General features: G+C 46.9%; 1 protein-coding gene and 1 long non-coding RNA gene across 2 annotated transcripts; both read left to right on the plus strand.

Annotated features, from left to right (window-relative positions):
• The first annotated feature begins 1,238 nt into the window (after positions 1-1,238).
• LOC127008586 (uncharacterized) lies at positions 1,239-3,391 on the plus strand. Its single transcript, XR_007761195.1, has 2 exons — positions 1,239-2,615; positions 2,994-3,391. It is a non-coding gene; the product is annotated as an uncharacterized LOC127008586 (long non-coding RNA).
• A 451-nt stretch (positions 3,392-3,842) lies between these two features.
• LOC127008799 (uncharacterized) lies at positions 3,843-18,207 on the plus strand. Its single transcript, XM_050881199.1, has 3 exons — positions 3,843-3,875; positions 8,519-9,182; positions 17,810-18,207. The coding sequence occupies exons 1-3, from the start codon at positions 3,843-3,845 to the stop codon at positions 18,082-18,084; spliced, it is 972 nt and encodes a 323-aa protein (XP_050737156.1). The 3' UTR covers positions 18,085-18,207.
• Positions 18,208-20,920: the final 2,713 nt, after the last annotated feature.

Genomic DNA, 20,920 nt, shown 5'->3' on the forward strand with positions numbered 1-20,920 from the left:
AAAGAAAAACTGAACCAATCTAAACACTTATATATAAACAAACATACAAATCTGTCTCTTTACACAACAATAACAGGTTGAAAACAATGATAAGACAGTTTCAAAATATCCTGACCCCTCTCTCTCTCTACTCTCTCCTTCCTACCCCTTCCTCCTCCTCCCCCTCCTTTCCCTCCGTCCTTCCCTCTCCCTCAATATCAGTATGGGAAGCCCTTCTCTCCTCCACCCCCCTCTTCCCTTCCGTCTTCTCTCCCTCTCTCTCACAGGCAACATGGAAAGCCCTTGACCGGATGTAGATAGCTAGGATTATTTTTGTTTTTACTCTTCGTTATGTTACTAAGCGCTCACCACCACCACCACCACCACCATCACAACCACCACCACCACCACCATCCCTATCATCACCTTCATCACAATCACCACCACTACCAACAACTACACCAACACCATCATCCCCCTCACCACCATAACCACCAATACCACCAAAGCAAGTTCCTTACACACACACACACACACACACACACACACACACACACACACACACACACACACACACACACACACACATATTAAAGCACCCCCCCAAAAAAAAATTCTTATAGAGCGAAAGAAGCGATAGAATTCCATTTCTCTATTATTATTATTATTATTATTATTATTATTATTATTATTATTATTATTATTATTATTATTATTATTATTATTATTATTATTATTATTATTATTATTATTATCAACATCATCATTATTATTACCTGTACAACATCTACACACCTGCCATGTATTAATTAGCGGAGGTCAGGTAACACAATACTCTACATACTTACAAAATTCAAGTAACTCAGGTAACACAATATTCTACATACTTAAAAAATTCAAGTAACTCAGGTAACACTATACTCTACATACTTACAAAATTCAAGTAACTCAGGTAACACAATACTCTACATACTTACAAAATTCAAGTAACTCAGGTAACACTATACTCTACATACATACAAAATTCAAGTAACTCAGGTAACACTATACTCTACATACTTACAAAATTCAAGTAACTCAGGTAACACTATACTCTACATACTTACAAAATTCAAGTAACTCAGGTAACACTATACTCTACATACTTACAAAATTCAAGTAACTCAGGTAATACTATACTCTACATACTTACAAAATTCAAGTAACTCAGGTAACACTATACTCTACATACTTACAAAATTCAAGTAACTCAGGTAACACTATACTCTACAATCTACATACAAAATTCAAGTAATTCGGGTAACGCTATACATACTTACAAAATTCAAGTAACTCTTATTAACACTCTACTCAACATGGCTTACCAAATTCAGTGACGTCTTCGTAAACATCTATTCTAAAAACATTCCTTTGAAAAACATCCGTTCATTGGGTGGGAACGGATGTGTGCTGCTCGGGACGCTCTCACGTTCAACACCTCATCTCTCCTCTCTTCTCTCTCTTTCTTCTCCTCTCCTCTACTTTCCACATCTCTCTTTTTTTCTTTTTCCTTCTGGTTCTGTCTCTGCGTCTCTATTCTAGTCTTTTGATCGGCCATACTCTCTATCTATCTATCTGTTTATCTATTTATCTATCTATCGCTATACTTTTTATTATTTTTATCGGAGTTTTGTTACCTTATGTTAAGCAGTTCGAGATGTTCACCTAATGATGTTCTCGTGTGTATTTAATAAGTTGGTCAATATTTTTTTTTTATACGCTGTTAACGGACAGACAGACAAACCGAGGAACAACGAAAATATCAAAGAGTTCATCGCTACACTAAGGCGAACAACAAGTATATTTATCCATCTATCTATCTGTCTGTCTATCTATCTACCTATCTATCTACCTATCTATCTATCTATCTGTCTATCTATCTATATCTATTAAGCTAGCTCTATCAACCTGTGTCTATCTATCAATCTCTCTATATTTATACACTACACTTTTTAATCCTTAACTACGCGGGAAAAAATGTTATGGAAGGCAGGAGTGTAGGAGGGTAGGCAGGGGTTTGTTAGTCGCGTCCTGGGTATAATTACACGTTCACCACCAGTCACTCACTTGTTGCGCAGGAAAAAAAGTTGTCATGGGAGGCAGAAGTTCAGGAGGGTGGGCAGCAGGTTGTTAGTGGCGTTCTGGGTAGGATTTCCACCGAGCTCTATTTTTAGTAGCCGAAGTGCATTGGTGTTGTTTTCCCAGACAAAGGGGGCGCCCAGGTGTTGCTCCACACCTGGGAAAGAGGGAACTCCGAGGCGTGTGTTTACTGGAAGAGATCGATCGAGAGATAGGAACAAGCCTAGGGATCATAAGGCGGCAGCGGCTCTCCCTGGCACCAGTGCAGGTTGGCTACTTCCTTCGTCAACACCAACACCCCAAGAATGCGTCTGCTGTGGATCCTGGTGGCGGTGGTGGTGGCGGTGCTCTCCATCGCCAGCCCGGCCATTGCGTCGTTCGGCGGAGGAGGATACGGTGGCGGCTTTGGAGGGCGAGGCGGCGGTTTTGGAGGGCGAGGCGGCGGTTTTGGAGGGCGAGGCGGCGGTTTTGGAGGCCGCGGCGGTCGCGGCGGCTATGGCGGCTAACAGGGACATTAGGTAGGTGTGTGCCGATCCTGAGAGCTCTCTGACATAGCCTTTAGGCTCAAAATATCATCCATGGAGATACTCACCACCTCTACGAAGGCTTTATCAAATGTGGGTTTGAAAATATGGACCCTTGTCTGTAAATACGTGTATCCTCCTTAATGTCACGGTGAAGGAAGTCGCCTCTCGCTAATACCAAATTCCTCACGACACCTCTTCTTCCGAAACTGATCTCTCTTCCTCTCTTTGGCCGGGCACTAAATATCTTTTCTTTCATCGGAGCAGCGTCTAGTGTTTTTTTTTTGTATTTTTGTGACCTTGCTGTACAAAAAAAAAAAAAAAAAAAAAAAAATCAGCTTCCTATTTAACGTTTGCATTCTCTTCCGACAGCCCCGCGTGATGCCAAACCTGACGACGACACATGCTCGCTCCTGGCTACAACGGACCCCCCACCCCCGAGCCCCCAGTTCATTAACTACGGGGCTCCCTACACCCACTGGTCCTCCCGCCAGTCTTCCTCTCCTTCAAACTTCCTCTTCAGGCTTCGTTCGTCTTCTCCTGCATCACCTGTCCCGTCTTTGCTCCTCGGCCAGGTGGAGTGGAAGCCTCACACCTGGCCCCCTACCGCTCGCTATGACCTTACCTGTAATTACCTCGTGCTTTAAGAGGCGCCGACTCGATCTGTCTTGGCGCCTTTTTTTGTGTGTTCATGTTAGTCACAAGAATCCTGCCTTAGGGTTCTCATACTTGTGTTTTCCTTCAATAAAGCCAAAGTACATGCAGCAAAACGCACCTCATTATCCTGATACTGTTCATATATTCAATTAATTAAGTCTCTCTCTCTCTCTCTCTCTCTCTCTCTCTCTCTCTCTCTCTCTCTCTCTCTCTCTCTCTCTCTCTCTCTCTCTCTCTCTCTCTCTCTCTTCAAGGAGCGTGCCCCAGTCACACATTCACGACAATGACTCCCGGCGCCCTCCCGACATCAGCCCACGCGCTGCCAGTTTTGGAATGTCGCGTTGCCATACGTACGTAACGACCATCGTAAGTACATCCCCTTGAGTGCCGACCATAGCCGACGTCGAAACGACGTTGTTACGACGTTGATGAGATGGACATCCGACGGCCGTAGCCTATTCCCGACGGGTGACAGATGTCGGGGGCTTTAAAACCCAGTCACACATTCACGACAATGGCTTCCGGCGCCCTCCCGACATCAGCCCACGCGCTGCCAGTTTTGGAATGTCGCGTTGCCATACGTGCGTAACGACCATCGTAAGTACATCCCCTTGACCATAACCGACGTCGAAACGACGTTGTTACGACGTTGATGAGATGGACATCCGACGGCCGTAGCCTATTCCCAACGGGTGACAGATGTCGGGGGCTTTAAGACCAAGTCACACATTCACGACAATGACTCCCGGCGCTCTCCCGACTCAGACCGCGCCTCCCACCGTCGGGCCGCACGCCGACAGTTTTGGAAATTTCAAAACAATTGGGGCCCTCCCCGACATCTGTCACCCGTTGGGAATAGGCTACGGCCGTCGGATGTCCATCTCAGCAACTTCGTAACAACGTCGTTTCGACATCGGCTATGGTCGGCACTCAAGGGGATGTACTTACGATGGTCGTTACGTACGTATGGCAACGCGACATTCCAAAACTGGCAGCGCGTGGGCTGATGTCGGGAGGGCGCCGGGAGTCATTGTCGTGAATGTGTGCAGAAGCGCCGAAGTCTTCCCCTGGCTATATTTAGCATTAGTTAGACCTCATCTTGATTATGCGGTTCAGTTCTGGTCACCTTACTATAGAATGGATATCAAAATGTTAGAATCGGTGCAGAGGAGAATGACTAAGCTGATTAAGGGTTAAGGAACTTGTCATACGAGGAAAGACTCAAACAGTTAAACTTGCATTCTCCAGAAAGGCGAAGGGTGCGTGGAATCATGATAGAGGTTTATAAATGGATGAAGGGCTTTAATAAGGCAGATATTCATAAGGTTCTGTTGGTGTAGGACACGTAGTAAGGGGTTTAAACAGGATAAATTCAGATTCAACAAGGACACAGGAAAAAATTGGTTTACTAACAAAGTGGTAGATGAGTGGAACAGGCTGAACAGTCATGTGGTGAGTGCCAATACAACTGTCACATTAAAAAATAGATTAGATAAATTCATGAACAGTGATATTAGGTGGGGTTAGATTCACAGGAGCTTAGGTTCAAAGGAGCTGCCTTGTACAGGCCTACCGGCCTCTTGCAGACTCCTACGTTCTTATGTTCTTATGTTCTGTCTATCTGTTTATCTATTTATCTATCTATTGCTTTAGTTTCACTATTTTTATCGGAGTTTTGTTACCTTATGTTAATCAGTTCGAGATATTCGCCTAATGATGTTCTCGCGTGTATTTAATGAGTTGGTCAATATTTTTTTATACTTTGTTAACGGACAGACAGACAAACCGAGGAACAACGAAAATATCAAAGAGTTCATCGCTACACTAAGGCGGAGAATAACAAGTATATTTATCCATCTCTCTCTCTCTCTCTCTCTCTCTCTCTCTCTCTCTCTCTCTCTATATATATATATATATATATATATATATATATATATATATATATATATATATATATATATATATATATATATATATATATATATATATATATATATATATATATATATATATTTACAACAAAGGAGGCAGCTCAAGGGCACAAAAAAAAACAATAATAATAAAAAAGCCCGCTAGTCGCTGCTCCCATAAAAGCATCAGAAGAGGTGGCCAAAAGCAAGGTCAAATTCGGGAGGAGAGGTGTCCTGATACCCTCCTCTTGAAAGAGTTCAAGTCGTAGGCAGGACAAAATACAGATGAAGGAAGATTGTTCCAGACTTTACGAGCGTGAGGGATGAAAGAGTGAAGATGCTGGTTAACTCTTGCATAAGGGGTTTGGACAGTATAGGGATGAGCATGAGTAGAAAGTCGTGTGCAGCGGGGCCGCGGGAGGGGGGGAGGCATGCAGTTAGCAAGTTCAGAAGAGCAGTCAGCGTGGAAATATCGATAGAAGATAGAAAGAGATTCAACATCGCGGCGGAGTTTAAGAGGTAGAAGAGTATCAGTAGGAGGAGGAGAGCTGATGAGACGAAGAGCCTTAGCCTCTACTCTGTCCAGAAGAGCTGTGTGGGTGGAGCCCCCCCACACGTGAGATGCATACTCCATACGAGGGCGGACAAGGTCCCTGTATATGGATAGCAACTGCGCGGGGGAGAAGAACTGGCGGAGACGATACAGAACGCCCAACGTCGAGGAAGCTGATCTAGCGAGAGAGGAGATATGAAGTTTCCGGTTGAGATTTTGAGTTAAGGATAAACCGAGGATGTTTAGTGTTGAAGAAGGTGACAGCTGAGTGTTGTCGAAGAATAGGGGATAGGTGTTTGGAAGATTGTGTCGAGTTGATAGGTGGAGAAATTGAGTTTTTGAGGCATTGAAGGACACAAGGTTCCTTCTGCCCCAATCAGAAATGATAGCAAGGTCTGAGGTTAAGCGTTCTGCAGCCTCCAGTCTGGAATTGTGTACTTCCTGTTTTGATGGTCTTCTATTGAAAGAAGTTGAATAATGCAGAGTGGAGTCGTCGGCGTACGAGTGGACAGGACAGTTTGTTATGGAAAGAAGACCATTGATGAATAACAAGAAGAGAGTGGGTGATAGGACAGAGCCCTGTGGAACGCCACTGTTGATAGGTTTAGGGGAAGAGCAGTGACCGTCTACCACCGCAGAGATAGAACGGCCGGAAAGGAAACTGGAGATAAAGGAACAGAGAGGGATAGAATCCGAAAGAGGGCAGTTTAGAAAGCAAAGACTGGTGCCAGACTCTATCGAAGGCTTTCGATATGTCTAGCGCAACAGAGAAAGTTTCACCGAAACTGCTAAGAGAGGATGACCAAGAGTCAGTTAAGAGAGCAAGAAGATCGCCAGTAGAACGCCCCTTGCGGAATCCATACTGGCGATCAGAGAGAAGATTAGAAGTGGAAAGGTGCTTTTGAATCTTCTGGTTAAGGATTGATTCAAAAGCTTTAGATAGAAATGAGAGTAAAGCTATTGGGCGGTAGTTTGAGGGATTGGAGCGGTCACCCTTCTTAGGCACAGGCTGTACAAAGGCATACTTCCAGCAGGAAGGAAAGATAGATGTTGATAGGCAGAGACGAAAGAGTTTGACCAGGCAGGGTGTCAGCACAGAAGCACAGTTTTTAAGGACAATAGGAGGCACTCCATCAGGTCCATAAGCCTTCTAAGAGTTGAGGCCAGAGAGGGCATAGAAAACATCATTAGGAAGAATCTTAATAACAGGAATAAAGGAGTCAGAGGGGGGATGAGTAGGAGGAATATGCCCAGAATCGTCCAAGGTGGAGTTCTTACAGAAAGTTTGAGCGAAGAGTTCAGCCTTAGAGACAGATGAGACGGCAGTGCTGCCGTCAGGGTTAAGGAGAGGAGGGAAAGAGGAAGAAGTGAAATTGGAGGAGATATTTTTGGCTAGATGCCAGAAGTCACTGGAAGAATTAGAAGAAGCAAGGTGTTGTCATTTTCTATTTATAAAAGAAGTTTTGGTAAGTCGGAGAATAGATTTGGCACGATTCCGGGCTGAAATGTATAGATCAAAGTTAGTGGGAGTTCGAAGGCTCTGGAACCTTTTGTGAGCTGCCTCTCTATCTTTAATAACACGAGAACAAGCGTGATTAAACCAAGGCTTTTTAGCACGAGGAGTAGAGAAAGTACGTGGAATGTATGCCTCCATTCCAGAGACAATCACCTCTGTGATGCGCAGAGCACACACTGAGGGGTCTCTCTCCTGGAAGCAGTAATCATTCCACGGGAAAGCGGAAAAGTACATCCTCAGGTCGTCCCACCGAGCTGAAGCAAAATGCCAGAAGCATCGCCTCCTTGGTGGGTCCAGAGGATGTACAGGAGCGATAGGACAGGATACAGAAATAAGGTTATGATCGGAGGAGCCCAACGGAGAGAACAGTTTGACAGAGTAAGCAGAAGGATTAGAGGTAAGGAAGAGGTCTAGAATGTTGGGCCTGTTTCCAAGACGGTCGGGAATACGAGTAGGGTGCTGAACCAACTGCCCTAGGTCGTTGAGGAGAGCAAAGTTGTAGGCTTGTTCACCAGGCTGGTCAGTGAAAGAGGATGAAAGCCAAAGCTGGTGGTGAACATTGAAATCTTCCAAGATGGAGATTTCAGCGAAGGGAGAGTGGGTCAAGATGCGCTCCACTTTAGAGTTCAAATAGTCAAAGAGTTTTACATAGTTAGTAGAGTTAGGTGAGAGATAAACAGCACAGATGTATTTAGTAATAGAACGACAATGAAGTCTTAGTCAGATGGTGGAAAATTCAGAAGAGTCAAGGTCGTGGGCACGAGAGCAAGTGATGTCGTTGCGCACGTAGGCACAACATCCAGCTTTGGATTGAAATTTAGGATAGAGATAGTAGGAGGGAACAGAGTAGAGGTTGCTGTCAGTAGCCTCAGAAACCTGTGTTTCGGTGAGGAAGAGAAGGTGAGGTTTAGAGGAGGAGAGATGGTGTTCCACGGAATGAAAATTAGAACGGAGACCGCGAATGTTGCAGAAATTGATAAGGATATATATATATATATATATATATATATATATATATATATATATATATATATATATATATATATATATATATATATATATATATATATATATATATATATACCTACCTATCTATCTACTTTTCTATCTATCTATCTCAGTCTAACCATGTATCTATCTATACCTATCTATTAAGCTAGCTCTATCAAACTATGTCTATCTATCAATCTCTATATTTATACACTACACTTTTTAATCCTTAACTACGCGGGAAAAAATGTTATGGAAGGCAGAAGTGTAGGAGGGTAGGCAGGGGTTTGTTAGTCGCGTCCTGGGTATAATTACATGTTCACCACCAGTCACTCACTTGTTGCGCAGGAAAAAAAGTTGTCATGGGAGGCAGGAGTTCAGGAGGGTGGGCAGCAGGTTGTTAGTGGCGTCCTGTGTAGGATTTCCACCGAGCTCTATTTTTAGTAGCCGAAGTACGTTGTTGTTACTTTCCCCGGCAAAGGGGGCGCCCAGGTGTTGCGCCACACCTGGGCAAGAGGGAACTCCGAGGCGGCAGGCAAGCAGGCAGTGTTTTCTGGTAGAGATCGATCGAGAGATAGGAACAAGCCTAGGGATCATAAGGCGGCAGCGGCTCTCCCTGGCACCAGTGCAGGTTGGCTACTTCCTTCGTCAACACCAACACCCCAAGAATGCGTCTGCTGTGGATCCTGGTGGCGGTGGTGGTGGCGGTGCTCTCCATCGCCAGCCCGGCCATTGCGTCGTTCGGCGGAGGAGGATACGGTGGCGGCTTTGGAGGGAAAGGCGGCGGTTTTGGAGGGCAAGGCGGCGGTTTTGGAGGGCAAGGCGGCGGTTTTGGAGGGAAAGGCGGCGGTTTTGGAGGGCGAGGCGGCGGTTTTGGAGGGCGAGGCGGCGGTTTTGGAGGCCGCGGCGGCTATGGCGGCTAACAGGGACATTAGGTAGGTGTGTGGCGATCCTGAGAGCTCTCTGACATATCCTTTAGGCTTTATCAAATGTGGTTTTGAAAATATGGACCCTTGTCCGTAAATACGTGTATCCTCCTTAATGTCATAGTGAAGGAAGTCGCCTCTCGCTGATACCAAATTTCTCACCACACCTCTTCTTCCGAAACTGATCTCTCTTCCTCTCTTTGGCCGGGCACTTAATATCCTTTCTTTCATCGGAGCAGCGTCTAGTGTTTTTTTTTTTTGTGACCATGCTGTACAGAAAAAAAAAGATCAGCTTCCTATTTAACGTTTGCATTCTCTTCCGACAGCCCCGCGTGATGCCAAACCTGACGACGACACATGCTTGCTACTGGCTACCCAATGGACCCCCCACGCCGAGCCCCCAGTTCATTACCTACGGGGCTCCCTACACCCACTGGTCCTCCCGCCAGTCTTCCTCTCCTTCAAACTTCCTCTTCAGGCTTCGTTCGTCTTCTCCTGCATCACCTGTCCCGTCTTTGCTCCTCGGCCAGGTGGAGTGGAAGCCTCACACCTGGCCCCCTACCGCTCGCTATGACCTTACCTGTAATTACCTCGTGCTTTGAGAGGCGCCGACTCGATCTGTCTTGGCGCCTTTTTTTGTGTGTTCATGTTAGTCACAAGAATCCTGCCTTAGGGTTCTCATACTTGTGTTTTCCTTCAATAAAGCCAAAGTACATGCAGCAAAACGCACCTCATTATCCTGATACTGTTCATATATTCAATTAATTAAGTCTCTCTCTCTCTCTCTCTCTCTCTCTCTCTCTCTCTCTCTCTCTCTCTCTCTCTCTCTCTCTCTCTCTCTCTCTCTCTCTCTCTCTCTCTCTCTCTCTCTCTCTCTCTCTCTCTCTTCAAGGAGCGTGCCCCAGTCACACATTCACGACAATGACTCCCGGCGCCCTCTCGACATCAGCCCACGCGCTGCCAGTTTTGGAATGTCGCGTTGCCATACGTACGTAACGACCATCGTAAGTACATCCCCTTGAGTGCCGACCATAGCCGACGTCGAAACGACGTTGTTACGACGTTGATGAGATGGACATCCGACGGCCGTAGCCTATTCCCAACGGGTGACAGATGTCGGGGGCTTGAAGACCCAGTCACACATTCACGACAATGACTCCCGGCGCTCTCCCGACTCAGACCACGCCTCCCACCGTCGGGCCGCACGCCGACAGTTTTGGAAATTTCAAAACAATTGGGGCCCTCCCCGACATCTGTCACCCGTTGAGAATAAGCTACGGCCGTCGGATGGTCATCTCAGCAACTTCGTAACAACGTCGTTTCGACATCGGCTATGGTCGGCACTCAAGGGGATGTACTTACGATGGTCGTAACGTACGTATGGCAACGCGACATTCCAAAACTGGCAGCGCGTGGGCTGATGTCGGGAGGGCGCCGGGAGTCATTGTCGTGAATGTGTGCAGAAGCGCCGAAGTCTTCCTCTGGCTATATTTAGCATTAGTTAGACCTCATCTTGATTATGCGGTTCAGTTCTGGTCACCTTACTATAGAATGGATATCAAAATGTTAGAATCGGTGCAGAGGAGAATGACTAAGATGATTAAGGGTTAAGGAACTTGTCATACGAGGAAAGACTCAAACAGTTAAACTTGCATTCTCTAGAAAGGCGAAGGGTGCGTGGAGACATGATAGAGGTTTATAAATGGATGAAGGGCTTTAATAAGGCAGATATTCATAAGGTTCTGTTGGTAAGAGAACCGGGTAGGACACGTAGTAAGGGGTTTAAACTGGATAAATTGAGATTCAAGAGGGACACAGGAAAAAATTGGTTTGCTAACACAGTGGTAGATGAGTGGAACAGGCTGAACAGTCATGTGGTGAGTGCCAATACAACTGTCACATTAAAAAATAGATTAGATAAATTCATGAACAGTGATATTAAGTGGGGTTAGATTCACAGGAGCTTAGGATCAAAGGAGCTGCCTTGAACAGGCCTACCGGCCTCTTGCAAACTCCTACGTTCTTATGTTCTGTCTATCTGTTTATCTATTTGTCTATCTATTGCTTTAGTTTCACTATTTTTATCGGAGTTTTGTTACCTTATGTTAATCAGTTCGAGATATTCGCCTAATGATGTTCTCGCGTGTATTTAATGAGTTGGTCAATATTTTTTTATACTTTGTTAACGGACAGACAGACAAACCGAGGAACAACGAAAATATCAAAGAGTTCATCGCTACACTAAGGCGGAGAATAACAAGTATATTTATCCATCTCTCTCTCTCTCTCTCTCTTTTATTTACTAAGCATGATTACATAAGGTGGTACATGACAACTAAAAGTTACCGGTAAGGTTCCGAATAACTATCTGTAGTTGTGTTACAAGATAATGGACAGTACAGTGATAAAGTTAGTGGTGTACATTAGACAATAGCCAGGTGTTCACTTCTTTTTTAAAAGTGTGGAGTGTAGTGGATGTGTGAATGTCAGTGTGTCTTGTCAGGAAGTTCCAGAGTCTAGTATATCGGGGCACGAATGAGCGGAGGAAAGTCTCCGTTCTGGCGAAGGGCACGGTGAGCTGGTGTTCCCTCGACAGAGCGACCCTGGTGGCGTGGGAGTGTGGTGTTGCCCACTTTTGCCGGAGAGTTGCGAGGTGCGGAGCAGCCTGCATGTGTACCTTGTAGATGGTGCACAGGCCAGCCACCTCTCGCCTCTGCTGAAGAGGGTGTAGTGGAGTGGGTTGCTGCTGGTTTGGGGCGGCCCTTTGAGAGATGAGCCGTTGGGCGCGGTTTTGTACCTTGTCGAGAAGACCCAGGTATGATGGAGGGCAGGATGACCATGTCAGGGGGGCGTATTCCATGAGGGAGCGAACCTGGGCAGCATAAAGGTTCGACACTCCCTTCGCATCAAGGAGGTGGGAGACACGCCTGACACAGTTCAGCCGTCCTGCTGCCTTGGATGCAGTCTTCCTGACGTGGCTGGTGAAGGACAGGCTGTTGTTTGCCTCCACGCCGAGGACAGTGATTGACTGTTGCAAGGGCAGCACCTTCCCTTGTAGGATTATGGGGGGAGTGGGGATGGCTGGGGGGCAGCGTCGCCTTGAGACCAGCATGACCTGTGTCTTGTCGTGCGCCAGGTCAACCTGCCAACGATGTCCCCACGATGAGACGGTCTGTAAAACCTGGTTGATAAGGGCGACGGTTGCACAGTGATCTGTACCGTCGCAAGGGAATGTGAGGGTACAGTCATCCGCGTAGGCGTTTGCTTCAGGTATGAGGTGGAGAAGGTCATTAAAATACACATTCCACAAAAGTGGTCCAAGGACACTACCCTGTGGGACGCCAGCATTAACAGGATACTCCCCCGAGGTGTGACCGTTCACCACTACACTGAGCGATCTGTCCTGGAGGTAGTCGTGAAGGAGATGGAGGAGCCTGCCACTAACACCCACACTGGAGTTTGGAGATGATTCCGGAGTGCCACACTCTATCAAACGCTCCCGCGATGTCCAGGGCGATGACGAAAGTGTCGCGTCCTCTGTCGAGGTTATGCTGCCAAGCAGAGGACATGCTGAGGAGGATGTCGTTGGCAGACCTGTTGGAGCGGAAGCCATACTGTCTGTCGCTGAGAATGTGGTGTGTGTTGAAGAAGCCTGAGATCCTCTCGGCAAGAATAGATTCAAAGGTTTTGCCAAGGACGGACAGGCGAGAGATTGGCCTGAAGCTACGAGGATCTGTCTTCTTTCCTTTTTTGTGTATGGCTGCCACGTTAGCAACTTTCCAGAGGGAAGGCCACTTGCTGGTGTTAAGGCAGCTCTGAAAAATGGTGGTGATGGGGCCTGCAAGCTGGGCTGCGCAGTGCTTGAGGATGTGTGGAGATATCCCATCTGGTCCAAGGGCCTTCTTGGTGTCGACCTTGAGCAATTGTTGCTTGACATCCTCAGTGGTAATAGTGATGAATTGGAGGGGGGTGGTGTTGAGGTGAGCCATGACAGGTGGGTGACGTTCAGGGTCAGGGACAGTCATCTTCCCTGAGAAGTATGCTGCCAATACCTCTGCCTTGTCGTTGCTTTTGGTGGCTACCGAGCCGTCCGCCCTGTCTAATGGAGGAATGTGGTCTACAGGAGCGAGGCCTTGTTGGTCCTTGAGGGCAGTCCACCAAGCCTTGCTTCCCACAGAGCGGCCAGAGAGTCGTGACTTCAAGTCGTCCTGCCATCGTTGTTGAGCCAAACGCTGCACACTTCGCATGTTGGCACACTCTTCTTTGTGGAGCAGCTTGTTTATATATGTTGGATATTCTTTAAAGCGTCTCCATGCCCTGCTCTTAGCGTCGGCAGCCATCCTACACTCGTACCCAAACCAAGGCTGGTCACGAGGCTTGACCTTGAAGGTATGGTTAGGGACGTAAGTGTTCTGAAGGGAAAGAACAGTACTTGTGAAAGTGCTGACCTGTTCGTCCACGTCACCTGTGAGGATGGTATGCCAGGGAGTACAACACAGGGCTTCCTGAAGTCCCTCCCAGTCGGCTTTGCCCCAGAGCCAGTTAGTACGCATCGTAGGGGCGTCCCTCAGTGCGGCGATTTGAATCGTGCTTAGGACAGCCAGGTGGTCTGAGGATCCCACGGTACCAAGAGGACGACAGGTGACAATATCCTCTGGCAGATCACTAATAACAGGATCCAGGGAAGAGCCAGAGTTGTGGGTGGGAAAGGTGACATGGTTTGTAAGGCCGAGTACAGTGAGGAGATCGTCAAACACTCTAGCAACCAAGTGTTGATTTAGGTCGCCAACGATGAGGATGTGGCTGCAGGAGTGTTGCTGCATAAGCTGGTCAAGATTAGTGTGTAGGAATTGTATGGGTTCACCTCCTTGCCACTGAGGGCGATAACACACGCACAGTAGGATGGAGCCATGTTGTTGTGTCCATATCTTGAAAAACATCATCTCAAGGTGGATAGGGAGAGCTACATCAAGAGGTTGGACTGGCAAGTTCTTGTTAAAACAGACAGCAACACCACCGAAGGTCCCGCGTGATCTGTCCCTTCTGTGCCAACTTGTGTATCCCTGAATTTGACCATAGTTGCTTGGGATGGTCTCATTCAGAAATGTTTCCACTGTTGCCACTATGTCAGGCGTGTGAGGAATCACAAAGGAGTGAATGAGGTCACCAATATTTATTTGGAGCCCTCTGACATTGGCAGAAACAATAGAGAGGTGATCTTGATTAATGTTGCCCATGACTCCACACACCAGGAGGAAGGTTGAGTGGTGGGCCTGGATGAGGCAGGAGTGGTTGTTGTGTGGTAGCTGGCGGTCCTTGGTGCGATGTCCAATTACGCCCCAAGCTCACAGCTTGAGTTGGTGGAGAGAGGGAGGCTGGAGCAAGAAGACGAGTAAGAGACTGCACAAGATTGGCGTTGTTCAGAGCCTGTTCAGTCGTGATCTTGTGGAGAAGCTGCTCCTGTCTCTCAACTGCCAGGCGAGTTCGGCACTCCTGAGTAGTGTGACGAGGACGCTGGCAGTAGTCACACCACTTGTTCATAGGACAGCTGGCTTCCGTGTGGTCTTTGCGTCTGCAGGTGTGGCAAAACTCTCTTGGGTGTGTAACAGTAGGACGAGGCTGACCAGCAGCACCTGAGTGTCGTCTGGGTGCGTGAGTTAGTGTGTGTTGAGCTTGCTTGCCTTGTCCCCGAGTTTCGTTGGTGTACTTGAAGGAGTTGTTATGTTTGGATGCACGAGAGGGTTGCTCAGCTAATGGATGAGTGTTATGTGACAGGCTAAAGCGAGGATGATCCAAGTCAATTACTTGTTGAAGTGATGAGGTGGGGCGGTGTTGGTTTGAGCCGCGCCCCGTATCTCTGGGAGCGGAGTGGGGCGGGGCGGGTGAGGTGGCGCGGTGTACGCTCGGGCCGTTGGTTTGGGCGCCTGGCTGAGCTTGGCAGGGAGAGGAGACGTGTTGTTGTGTCACGCTGTGTACTGCAGTGGGTTGGCTGTGGTGCGGTGTGCCGGTCCTTTGTTGGCAGGAACCAGGGGGGAGGACAGAGGTGTTATGTAGGAGAGCTTGAGGCTTGGTTGAAGTCCACCACTCTCTCTCTCTCTCTCTCTCTCTCTCTCTCTCTCTCTCTCTCTCTCTCTCTCTCTCTCTCTCTCTCTCTCTCTCTCTCTCTCTCTCTCTCTCTCTCTCTCTCTCTCTCTCTCTCTCTCTCTCTCTCTCTCTCTCTCTCTCTCTCTCTATATATATATATATATATATATATATATATACCTACCTATCTATCCAGTTTTCTATCTATCTATCTCAGTCTAACCATGTATCTATCTATACCTATCTATTAAGCTAGCTCTATCAAACTATGTCTATCAATCTCTGTATTTATACACTACACTTTTTAATCCTTAACTACGCGGGAAAAAATGTTATGGAAGGCAGGAGTGTAGGAGGGTAGACAGGGGTTTGTTAGTCGCGTCCTGGGTATAATTACATGTTCACCACCAGTCACTCACTTGTTGCGCAGGAAAAAAAGTTGTCATGGGAGGCAGGAGTTCAGGAGGGTGGGCAGCAGGTTGTTAGTGGCGTCCTGGGTAGGATTTCCACCGAGCTCTATTTTTAGTAGCCGAAGTACGTTTTTGTTACTTTCCCAGGCAAAGGGGGCGCCCAGGTGTTGCGCCACACCTGGGCAACCGGGAACTCCGAGGCGGCAGGTAAGCAGGTAGTGTTTACTGGTATAGATCGATCGAGAGATAGGAACAAGCCTAGGGATCATAAGGCGGCAGCGGCTCTCCCCGGCACCAGTGTAGGTTGGCTACTTCCTTCGTCAACACCAACACCCCAAGAATGCGTCTGCTGTGGATCCTGGTGGCGGTGGTGGTGGCGGTGCTCTCGATCGCCAGCCCGGCCATTGCATCGTTCGGCGGAGGATACGGTGGCTATGGAGGTTATGGAAGGCGAGGCGGCGGTTTTGGAGGGCGAGGCGGCGGTTTTGGAGGGCGAGGCGGCGGTTTTGGAGGCCGCGGCGGCTATGGCTTTGGCCGCTAACAGGGACATTAGGTAGGTCTGTGCCGATCCTGAGAGCTCTATGACATAGCCTTCTGTTTTACTGCCGGATCCATATATTCAGAAACTTTCGGCTCTCACGCCAAAGGCCACAAAGGAGATTAGTCGGTTCTCATGAGTGTTTTTCACGTTCATGGTGTAGAAGCCTTGCCAAACTATCAATAAGAACATAAGAACATAGGGAAACTGCAAGAGGCCGAGTGGCCTATACAGGGCAGCTCCAGAATCCCCCCCACTACTCACGGTGGGTGAGGTGTAGTTTCAGGGGTTACGGGCACAGGCTTGATCCTCGTTTACATTCGGTACGGGCGTACGCTCCAGCACCCTGTCTCCTTACTGCACCCACACCTCACTGCCACCTGTCATCATCGTCCATGTAGCTATCCAGTCTACTCTTAAAACAAGCTATCGTCCCTGCACTAACTATATGATTGCTGAGTCTATTCCATTCCCCCACCACCCTATTACTAAACCAATGCTTGCCTATATCTCTCCTATATCTATACTTTTCTAATTTAAATCCATTACTGCGTGTTTTATCCTGCTGGGTAACTCTCAGTATTTTACTTATATCGCCTTTGTTGTAACCCTTGACCCATTTGAATACTTCTATCAGATCTCCCCGCACTCTTCGTCTTTTTAGTGAATGTAAGTTTAGATGTTTCAGCCTATTTTGATATGGGAGGTTCCTCAGCCCCTGAATCATCTTGGTCATCCTCCTCTGAACTGATTCTAGCAAGTTGATGTCCATTCTGTAGTGTGGGCACCCAAACTGGACAGCATAATCTAAGTGTGGCCTAACTAACGCTAAATAAAGTCTGAGGATGACCTCTGCACTCCTGTTGGTTACCGTCCTGTTAATAAAGCCTAATACCCTGTTAGCCCTAATCCTCGTACTAATACATTGCTTCCTAAGTTTTAGGTCAGAGTTCACTAACACTCCCAAATCCCTTTCACACTGATCTGCCTATCGCTGTGGAGTCTAAACTATACCCGTGTAATGGGTTGCGTGTTCCTACACTAAGTACGCTACACTTGGTGATGTTAAAATTCATCTGCCATTTCTCTGACCAAGCTGACAGTTTGTTGAGATCCTCCTGCAGTACTCTAGCATCCTCCCCTGTCCTAATAGTGCGTCCTATTTTGGTGTCATCTGCAAATTTACCTATGTTACTAGTTATCGCATTGTCTATATCATTGATGTAAATAATGAATAAAAGCGGGCCTAAAACTGAACCTTGAGGAACCTCAAAAGGAAGGAAGGCTCAAAATATCATCCCTGGAGGTACCCACTACCTCTACGAAGGCTTTATCAAATGTGGATTTGAAAATATGGACCCTGGCCTGTAAATTCTTGCAAGTCTCCTTAATGTCGCCGCTGCCTCTCGCTAATACCAAATTCCTCACGACACCTCTTCTTCCGAAACTGATCTCTCTTCCTCTCTTTGGCCAGGCACTTAATATCTTTTCTTTCATCGGAGCAGCGTCTAGTGTTTTTTTTTTGTGTGTGTGACCTTGCTGTACAAAAAAAAAAAAAAAAAAAAATCAGCTTCCTATTTAACGTTTGCATTCTCTTCCGACAGCCCCGCGTGATGCCAAACCTGACGACGACACATGCTCGCTCCTGGCTACAACGGACCCCCCACCCCCGAGCCCCCAGTTCATTACCTACGGGGCTCCCTACACCCACTGGTCCTCCCGCCAGTTTTCCTCTCCTTCAAACTTCCTCTTCAGGCTTCGTTCGTCTTCCCCTGCATCACCTGTCCCGTCTTTGCTCCTCGGCCAGGTGGAGTGGAAGCCTCACACCTGGCCCCCTACCGCTCGCTATGACCATACCTGTAATTACCTCGTGCTTTGAGAGGCGCCGACTCGATCTGTCTTGGCGCCTTTTTTTGTGTGTTCATGTTAGTCACAAGAATCCTGCCTTAGGGTTCTCATACTTGTGTTTTCCTTCAATAAAGCCAAAGTACATGCAGCAAAACGCACCTCATTATCCTGATACTGTTCATATATTCAATTAATTAAGTCTCTCTCTCTCTCTCTCTCTCTCTCTCTCTCTCTCTCTCTCTCTCTCTCTCTCTCTCTCTCTCTCTCTCTCTCTCTCTCTCTCTCTCTCTCTCTCTCTCTCTCTCTCTCTCTCTCTCTCTCTCTCTCTTCAAGGAGCGTGCCCCAGTCACACATTCACGACAATGACTCCCGGCGCTCTCCCGACTCAGGCCACGCCTCCCACCGTCGGGCCGCACGCCGACAGTTTTGGAAATTTCAAAACAATCGGGGCCCTCCCCGACATCTGTCACCCGTTGAGAATAAGCTACGGCCGTCGGATGGTCATCTCAGCAACTTCGTAACAACGTCGTTTCGACATCGGCTATGGTCGGCACTCAAGGGGATGTACTTACGATGGTCGTTACGTACGTATGGCAACGCGACATTCCAAAACTGGCAGCGCGTGGGCTGATGTCGGGAGGGCGCCGGGAGTCATTGTCGTGAATGTGTGCAGAAGCGCCGAAGTCTTCCTCTGGCTATATTTAGCATTAGTTAGACCTCATCTTGATTATGCGGTTCAGTTCTGGTCACCTTACTATAGAATGGATATCAAAATGTTAGAATCGGTGCAGAGGAGAATGACTAAGATGATGTTAAGGAACTTGTCATACGAGGAAAGACTCAAACAGTTAAACTTGCATTCTCTAGAAAGGCGAAGGGTGCGTGGAGACATGATAGAGGTTTATAAATGGATGAAGGGCTTTAATAAGGCAGATATTCATAAGGTTCTGTTGGTAAGAGAACCGGGTAGGACACGTAGTAAGGGGTTTAAACTGGATAAATTGAGATTCAAGAGGGACACAGGAAAAAATTGGTTTACTAACAAAGTGGTAGATGAGTGGAACAGGCTGAACAGTCATGTGGTGAGTGCCAATACAACTGTCACATTAAAAAATAGATTAGATAAATTCATGGACAGTGATATTAGGTGGGGTTAGATTCACAGGAGCTTAGGTTCAAAGGAGCTGCCTTGTACAGGCCTACCGGCCTCTTGCAGACTCCTACGTTCTTATGTTCTTATGTTCTGTCTATCTGTTTATCTATTTGTCTATCTATTGCTTTAGTTTCACTATTTTTATCGGAGTTTTGTTACCTTATGTTAATCAGTTCGAGATATTCGCCTAATGATGTTCTCGCGTGTATTTAATGAGTTGGTCAATATTTTTTTATACTTTGTTAACGGACAGACAGACAAACCGAGGAACAACGAAAATATCAAAGAGTTCATCGCTACACTAAGGCGGAGAATAACAAGTATATTTATCCATCTCTCTCTCTCTCTCTCTCTCTCTCTCTCTCTCTCTCTCTCTCTCTCTCTCTCTCTCTCTCTCTCTCTCTCTCTCTCTCTGTCTCTCTCTCTCTCTCTCTCTCTCTCTCTCTCTCTCTCTCTCTCTCTCTCTCTCTCTCTCTCTCTCTCTCTCTCTCTCTCTCTCTCTCTCTCTCTCTCTCTCTCTCTCTCTCTCTCTCTCTCTCTCTCTCTGTATATATATATATATATATATATATATATATATATATATATATATATATATATATATATATATATATATATATATATATTTTTTTTTTTACAACAAAGGAGGCAGCTCAAGGGCACAAAAAAAAAACAATAATAATAAAAAAGCCCGCTAGTCGCTGCTCCCATAAAAGAATCAGAAGAGATGGCCAAAAGCAAGGTCAAATTCGGGAGGAGAGGTGTCCTGATACCCTCCTCTTGAAAGAGTTCAAGTCGTAGGCAGGAGGAAATACAGATGAAGGAAGATTGTTCCAGACTTTACGAGCGTGAGGGATGAAAGAGTGAAGATGCTGGTTAACTCTTGCATGAGGGGTTTGGACAGTATAGGGATGATCATGAGTAGAAAGTCGTGTGCAGCGGGGCCGCGGGAGGGGGGGAGGCATGCAGTTAGCAAGTTCAGAAGAGCAGTCAGCGTGGAAATATCGATAGAAGATAGAAAGAGAGGCAACATCGCGGCGGAGTTTAAGAGGTAGAAGAGTATCAGTAGGAGGAGGAGAGCTGATGAGACGAAGAGCCTTAGCCTCCACTCTGTCCAGAAGAGCTGTGTGGAGCCCCACACGTGAGATGCATACTCAATACGAGGGCGGACAAGGCCCCTGTATATGGATAGCAACTGCGCGGGGGAGAAGAACTGGCGGAGACGATACAGAACGCCCAACCTCGAGGAAGCTGATTTAGCGAGAGAGGAGATATGAAGTTTCCAGTTGAGATTTTGAGTTAAGGATAAACCGAGGATGTTTAGTGTTGAAGAAGGTGACAGCTGAGTGTTGTCGAAGAATAGGGGATAGGTGTTTGGAAGATTGTGTCGAGTTGATAGGTGGAGAAATTGAGTTTTTGAGGCATTGAAGGACACAAGGTTCCTTCTACCCCAATCAGAAATGATAGCAAGGTCTGAGGTTAAGCGTTCTGCAGCCTCCAGTCTGGAATTGTGTACTTCCTGTTTTGATGGTCTTCTATTGAAAGAAGTTGAATAATGCAGAGTGGAGTCGTCGGCGTACGAGTGGGCAGGACAGTTTGTTATGGAAAGAAGACCATTGATGAATAACAAGAAGAGAGTGGGTGATAGGACAGAGCCCTGTTGAACGCCACTGTTGATAGGTTTAGGGGAAGAGCAGTGACCGTCTACCACCGC

Source organism: Eriocheir sinensis, chromosome 38 (genome assembly GCF_024679095.1).
Source record: "Eriocheir sinensis breed Jianghai 21 chromosome 38, ASM2467909v1, whole genome shotgun sequence".
NCBI lineage: Eukaryota > Metazoa > Arthropoda > Malacostraca > Decapoda > Varunidae > Eriocheir > Eriocheir sinensis.

Bases quoted from the DNA above. Each gene is read 5' to 3' on its own strand.
- LOC127008799 (XM_050881199.1), top strand. From the start codon at position 3,843: ATGTCGCGTTGCCATACGTGCGTAACGACCATC. The intron at 3,876-8,518 runs GTAAGTACATCC...GCAGAAGTGTAG, and splicing joins ATACGTGCGTAACGACCATC to GAGGGTAGGCAGGGGTTTGT. The intron at 9,183-17,809 runs GTAGGTGTGTGG...CTCTTCCGACAG, and splicing joins GCGGCTAACAGGGACATTAG to CCCCGCGTGATGCCAAACCT.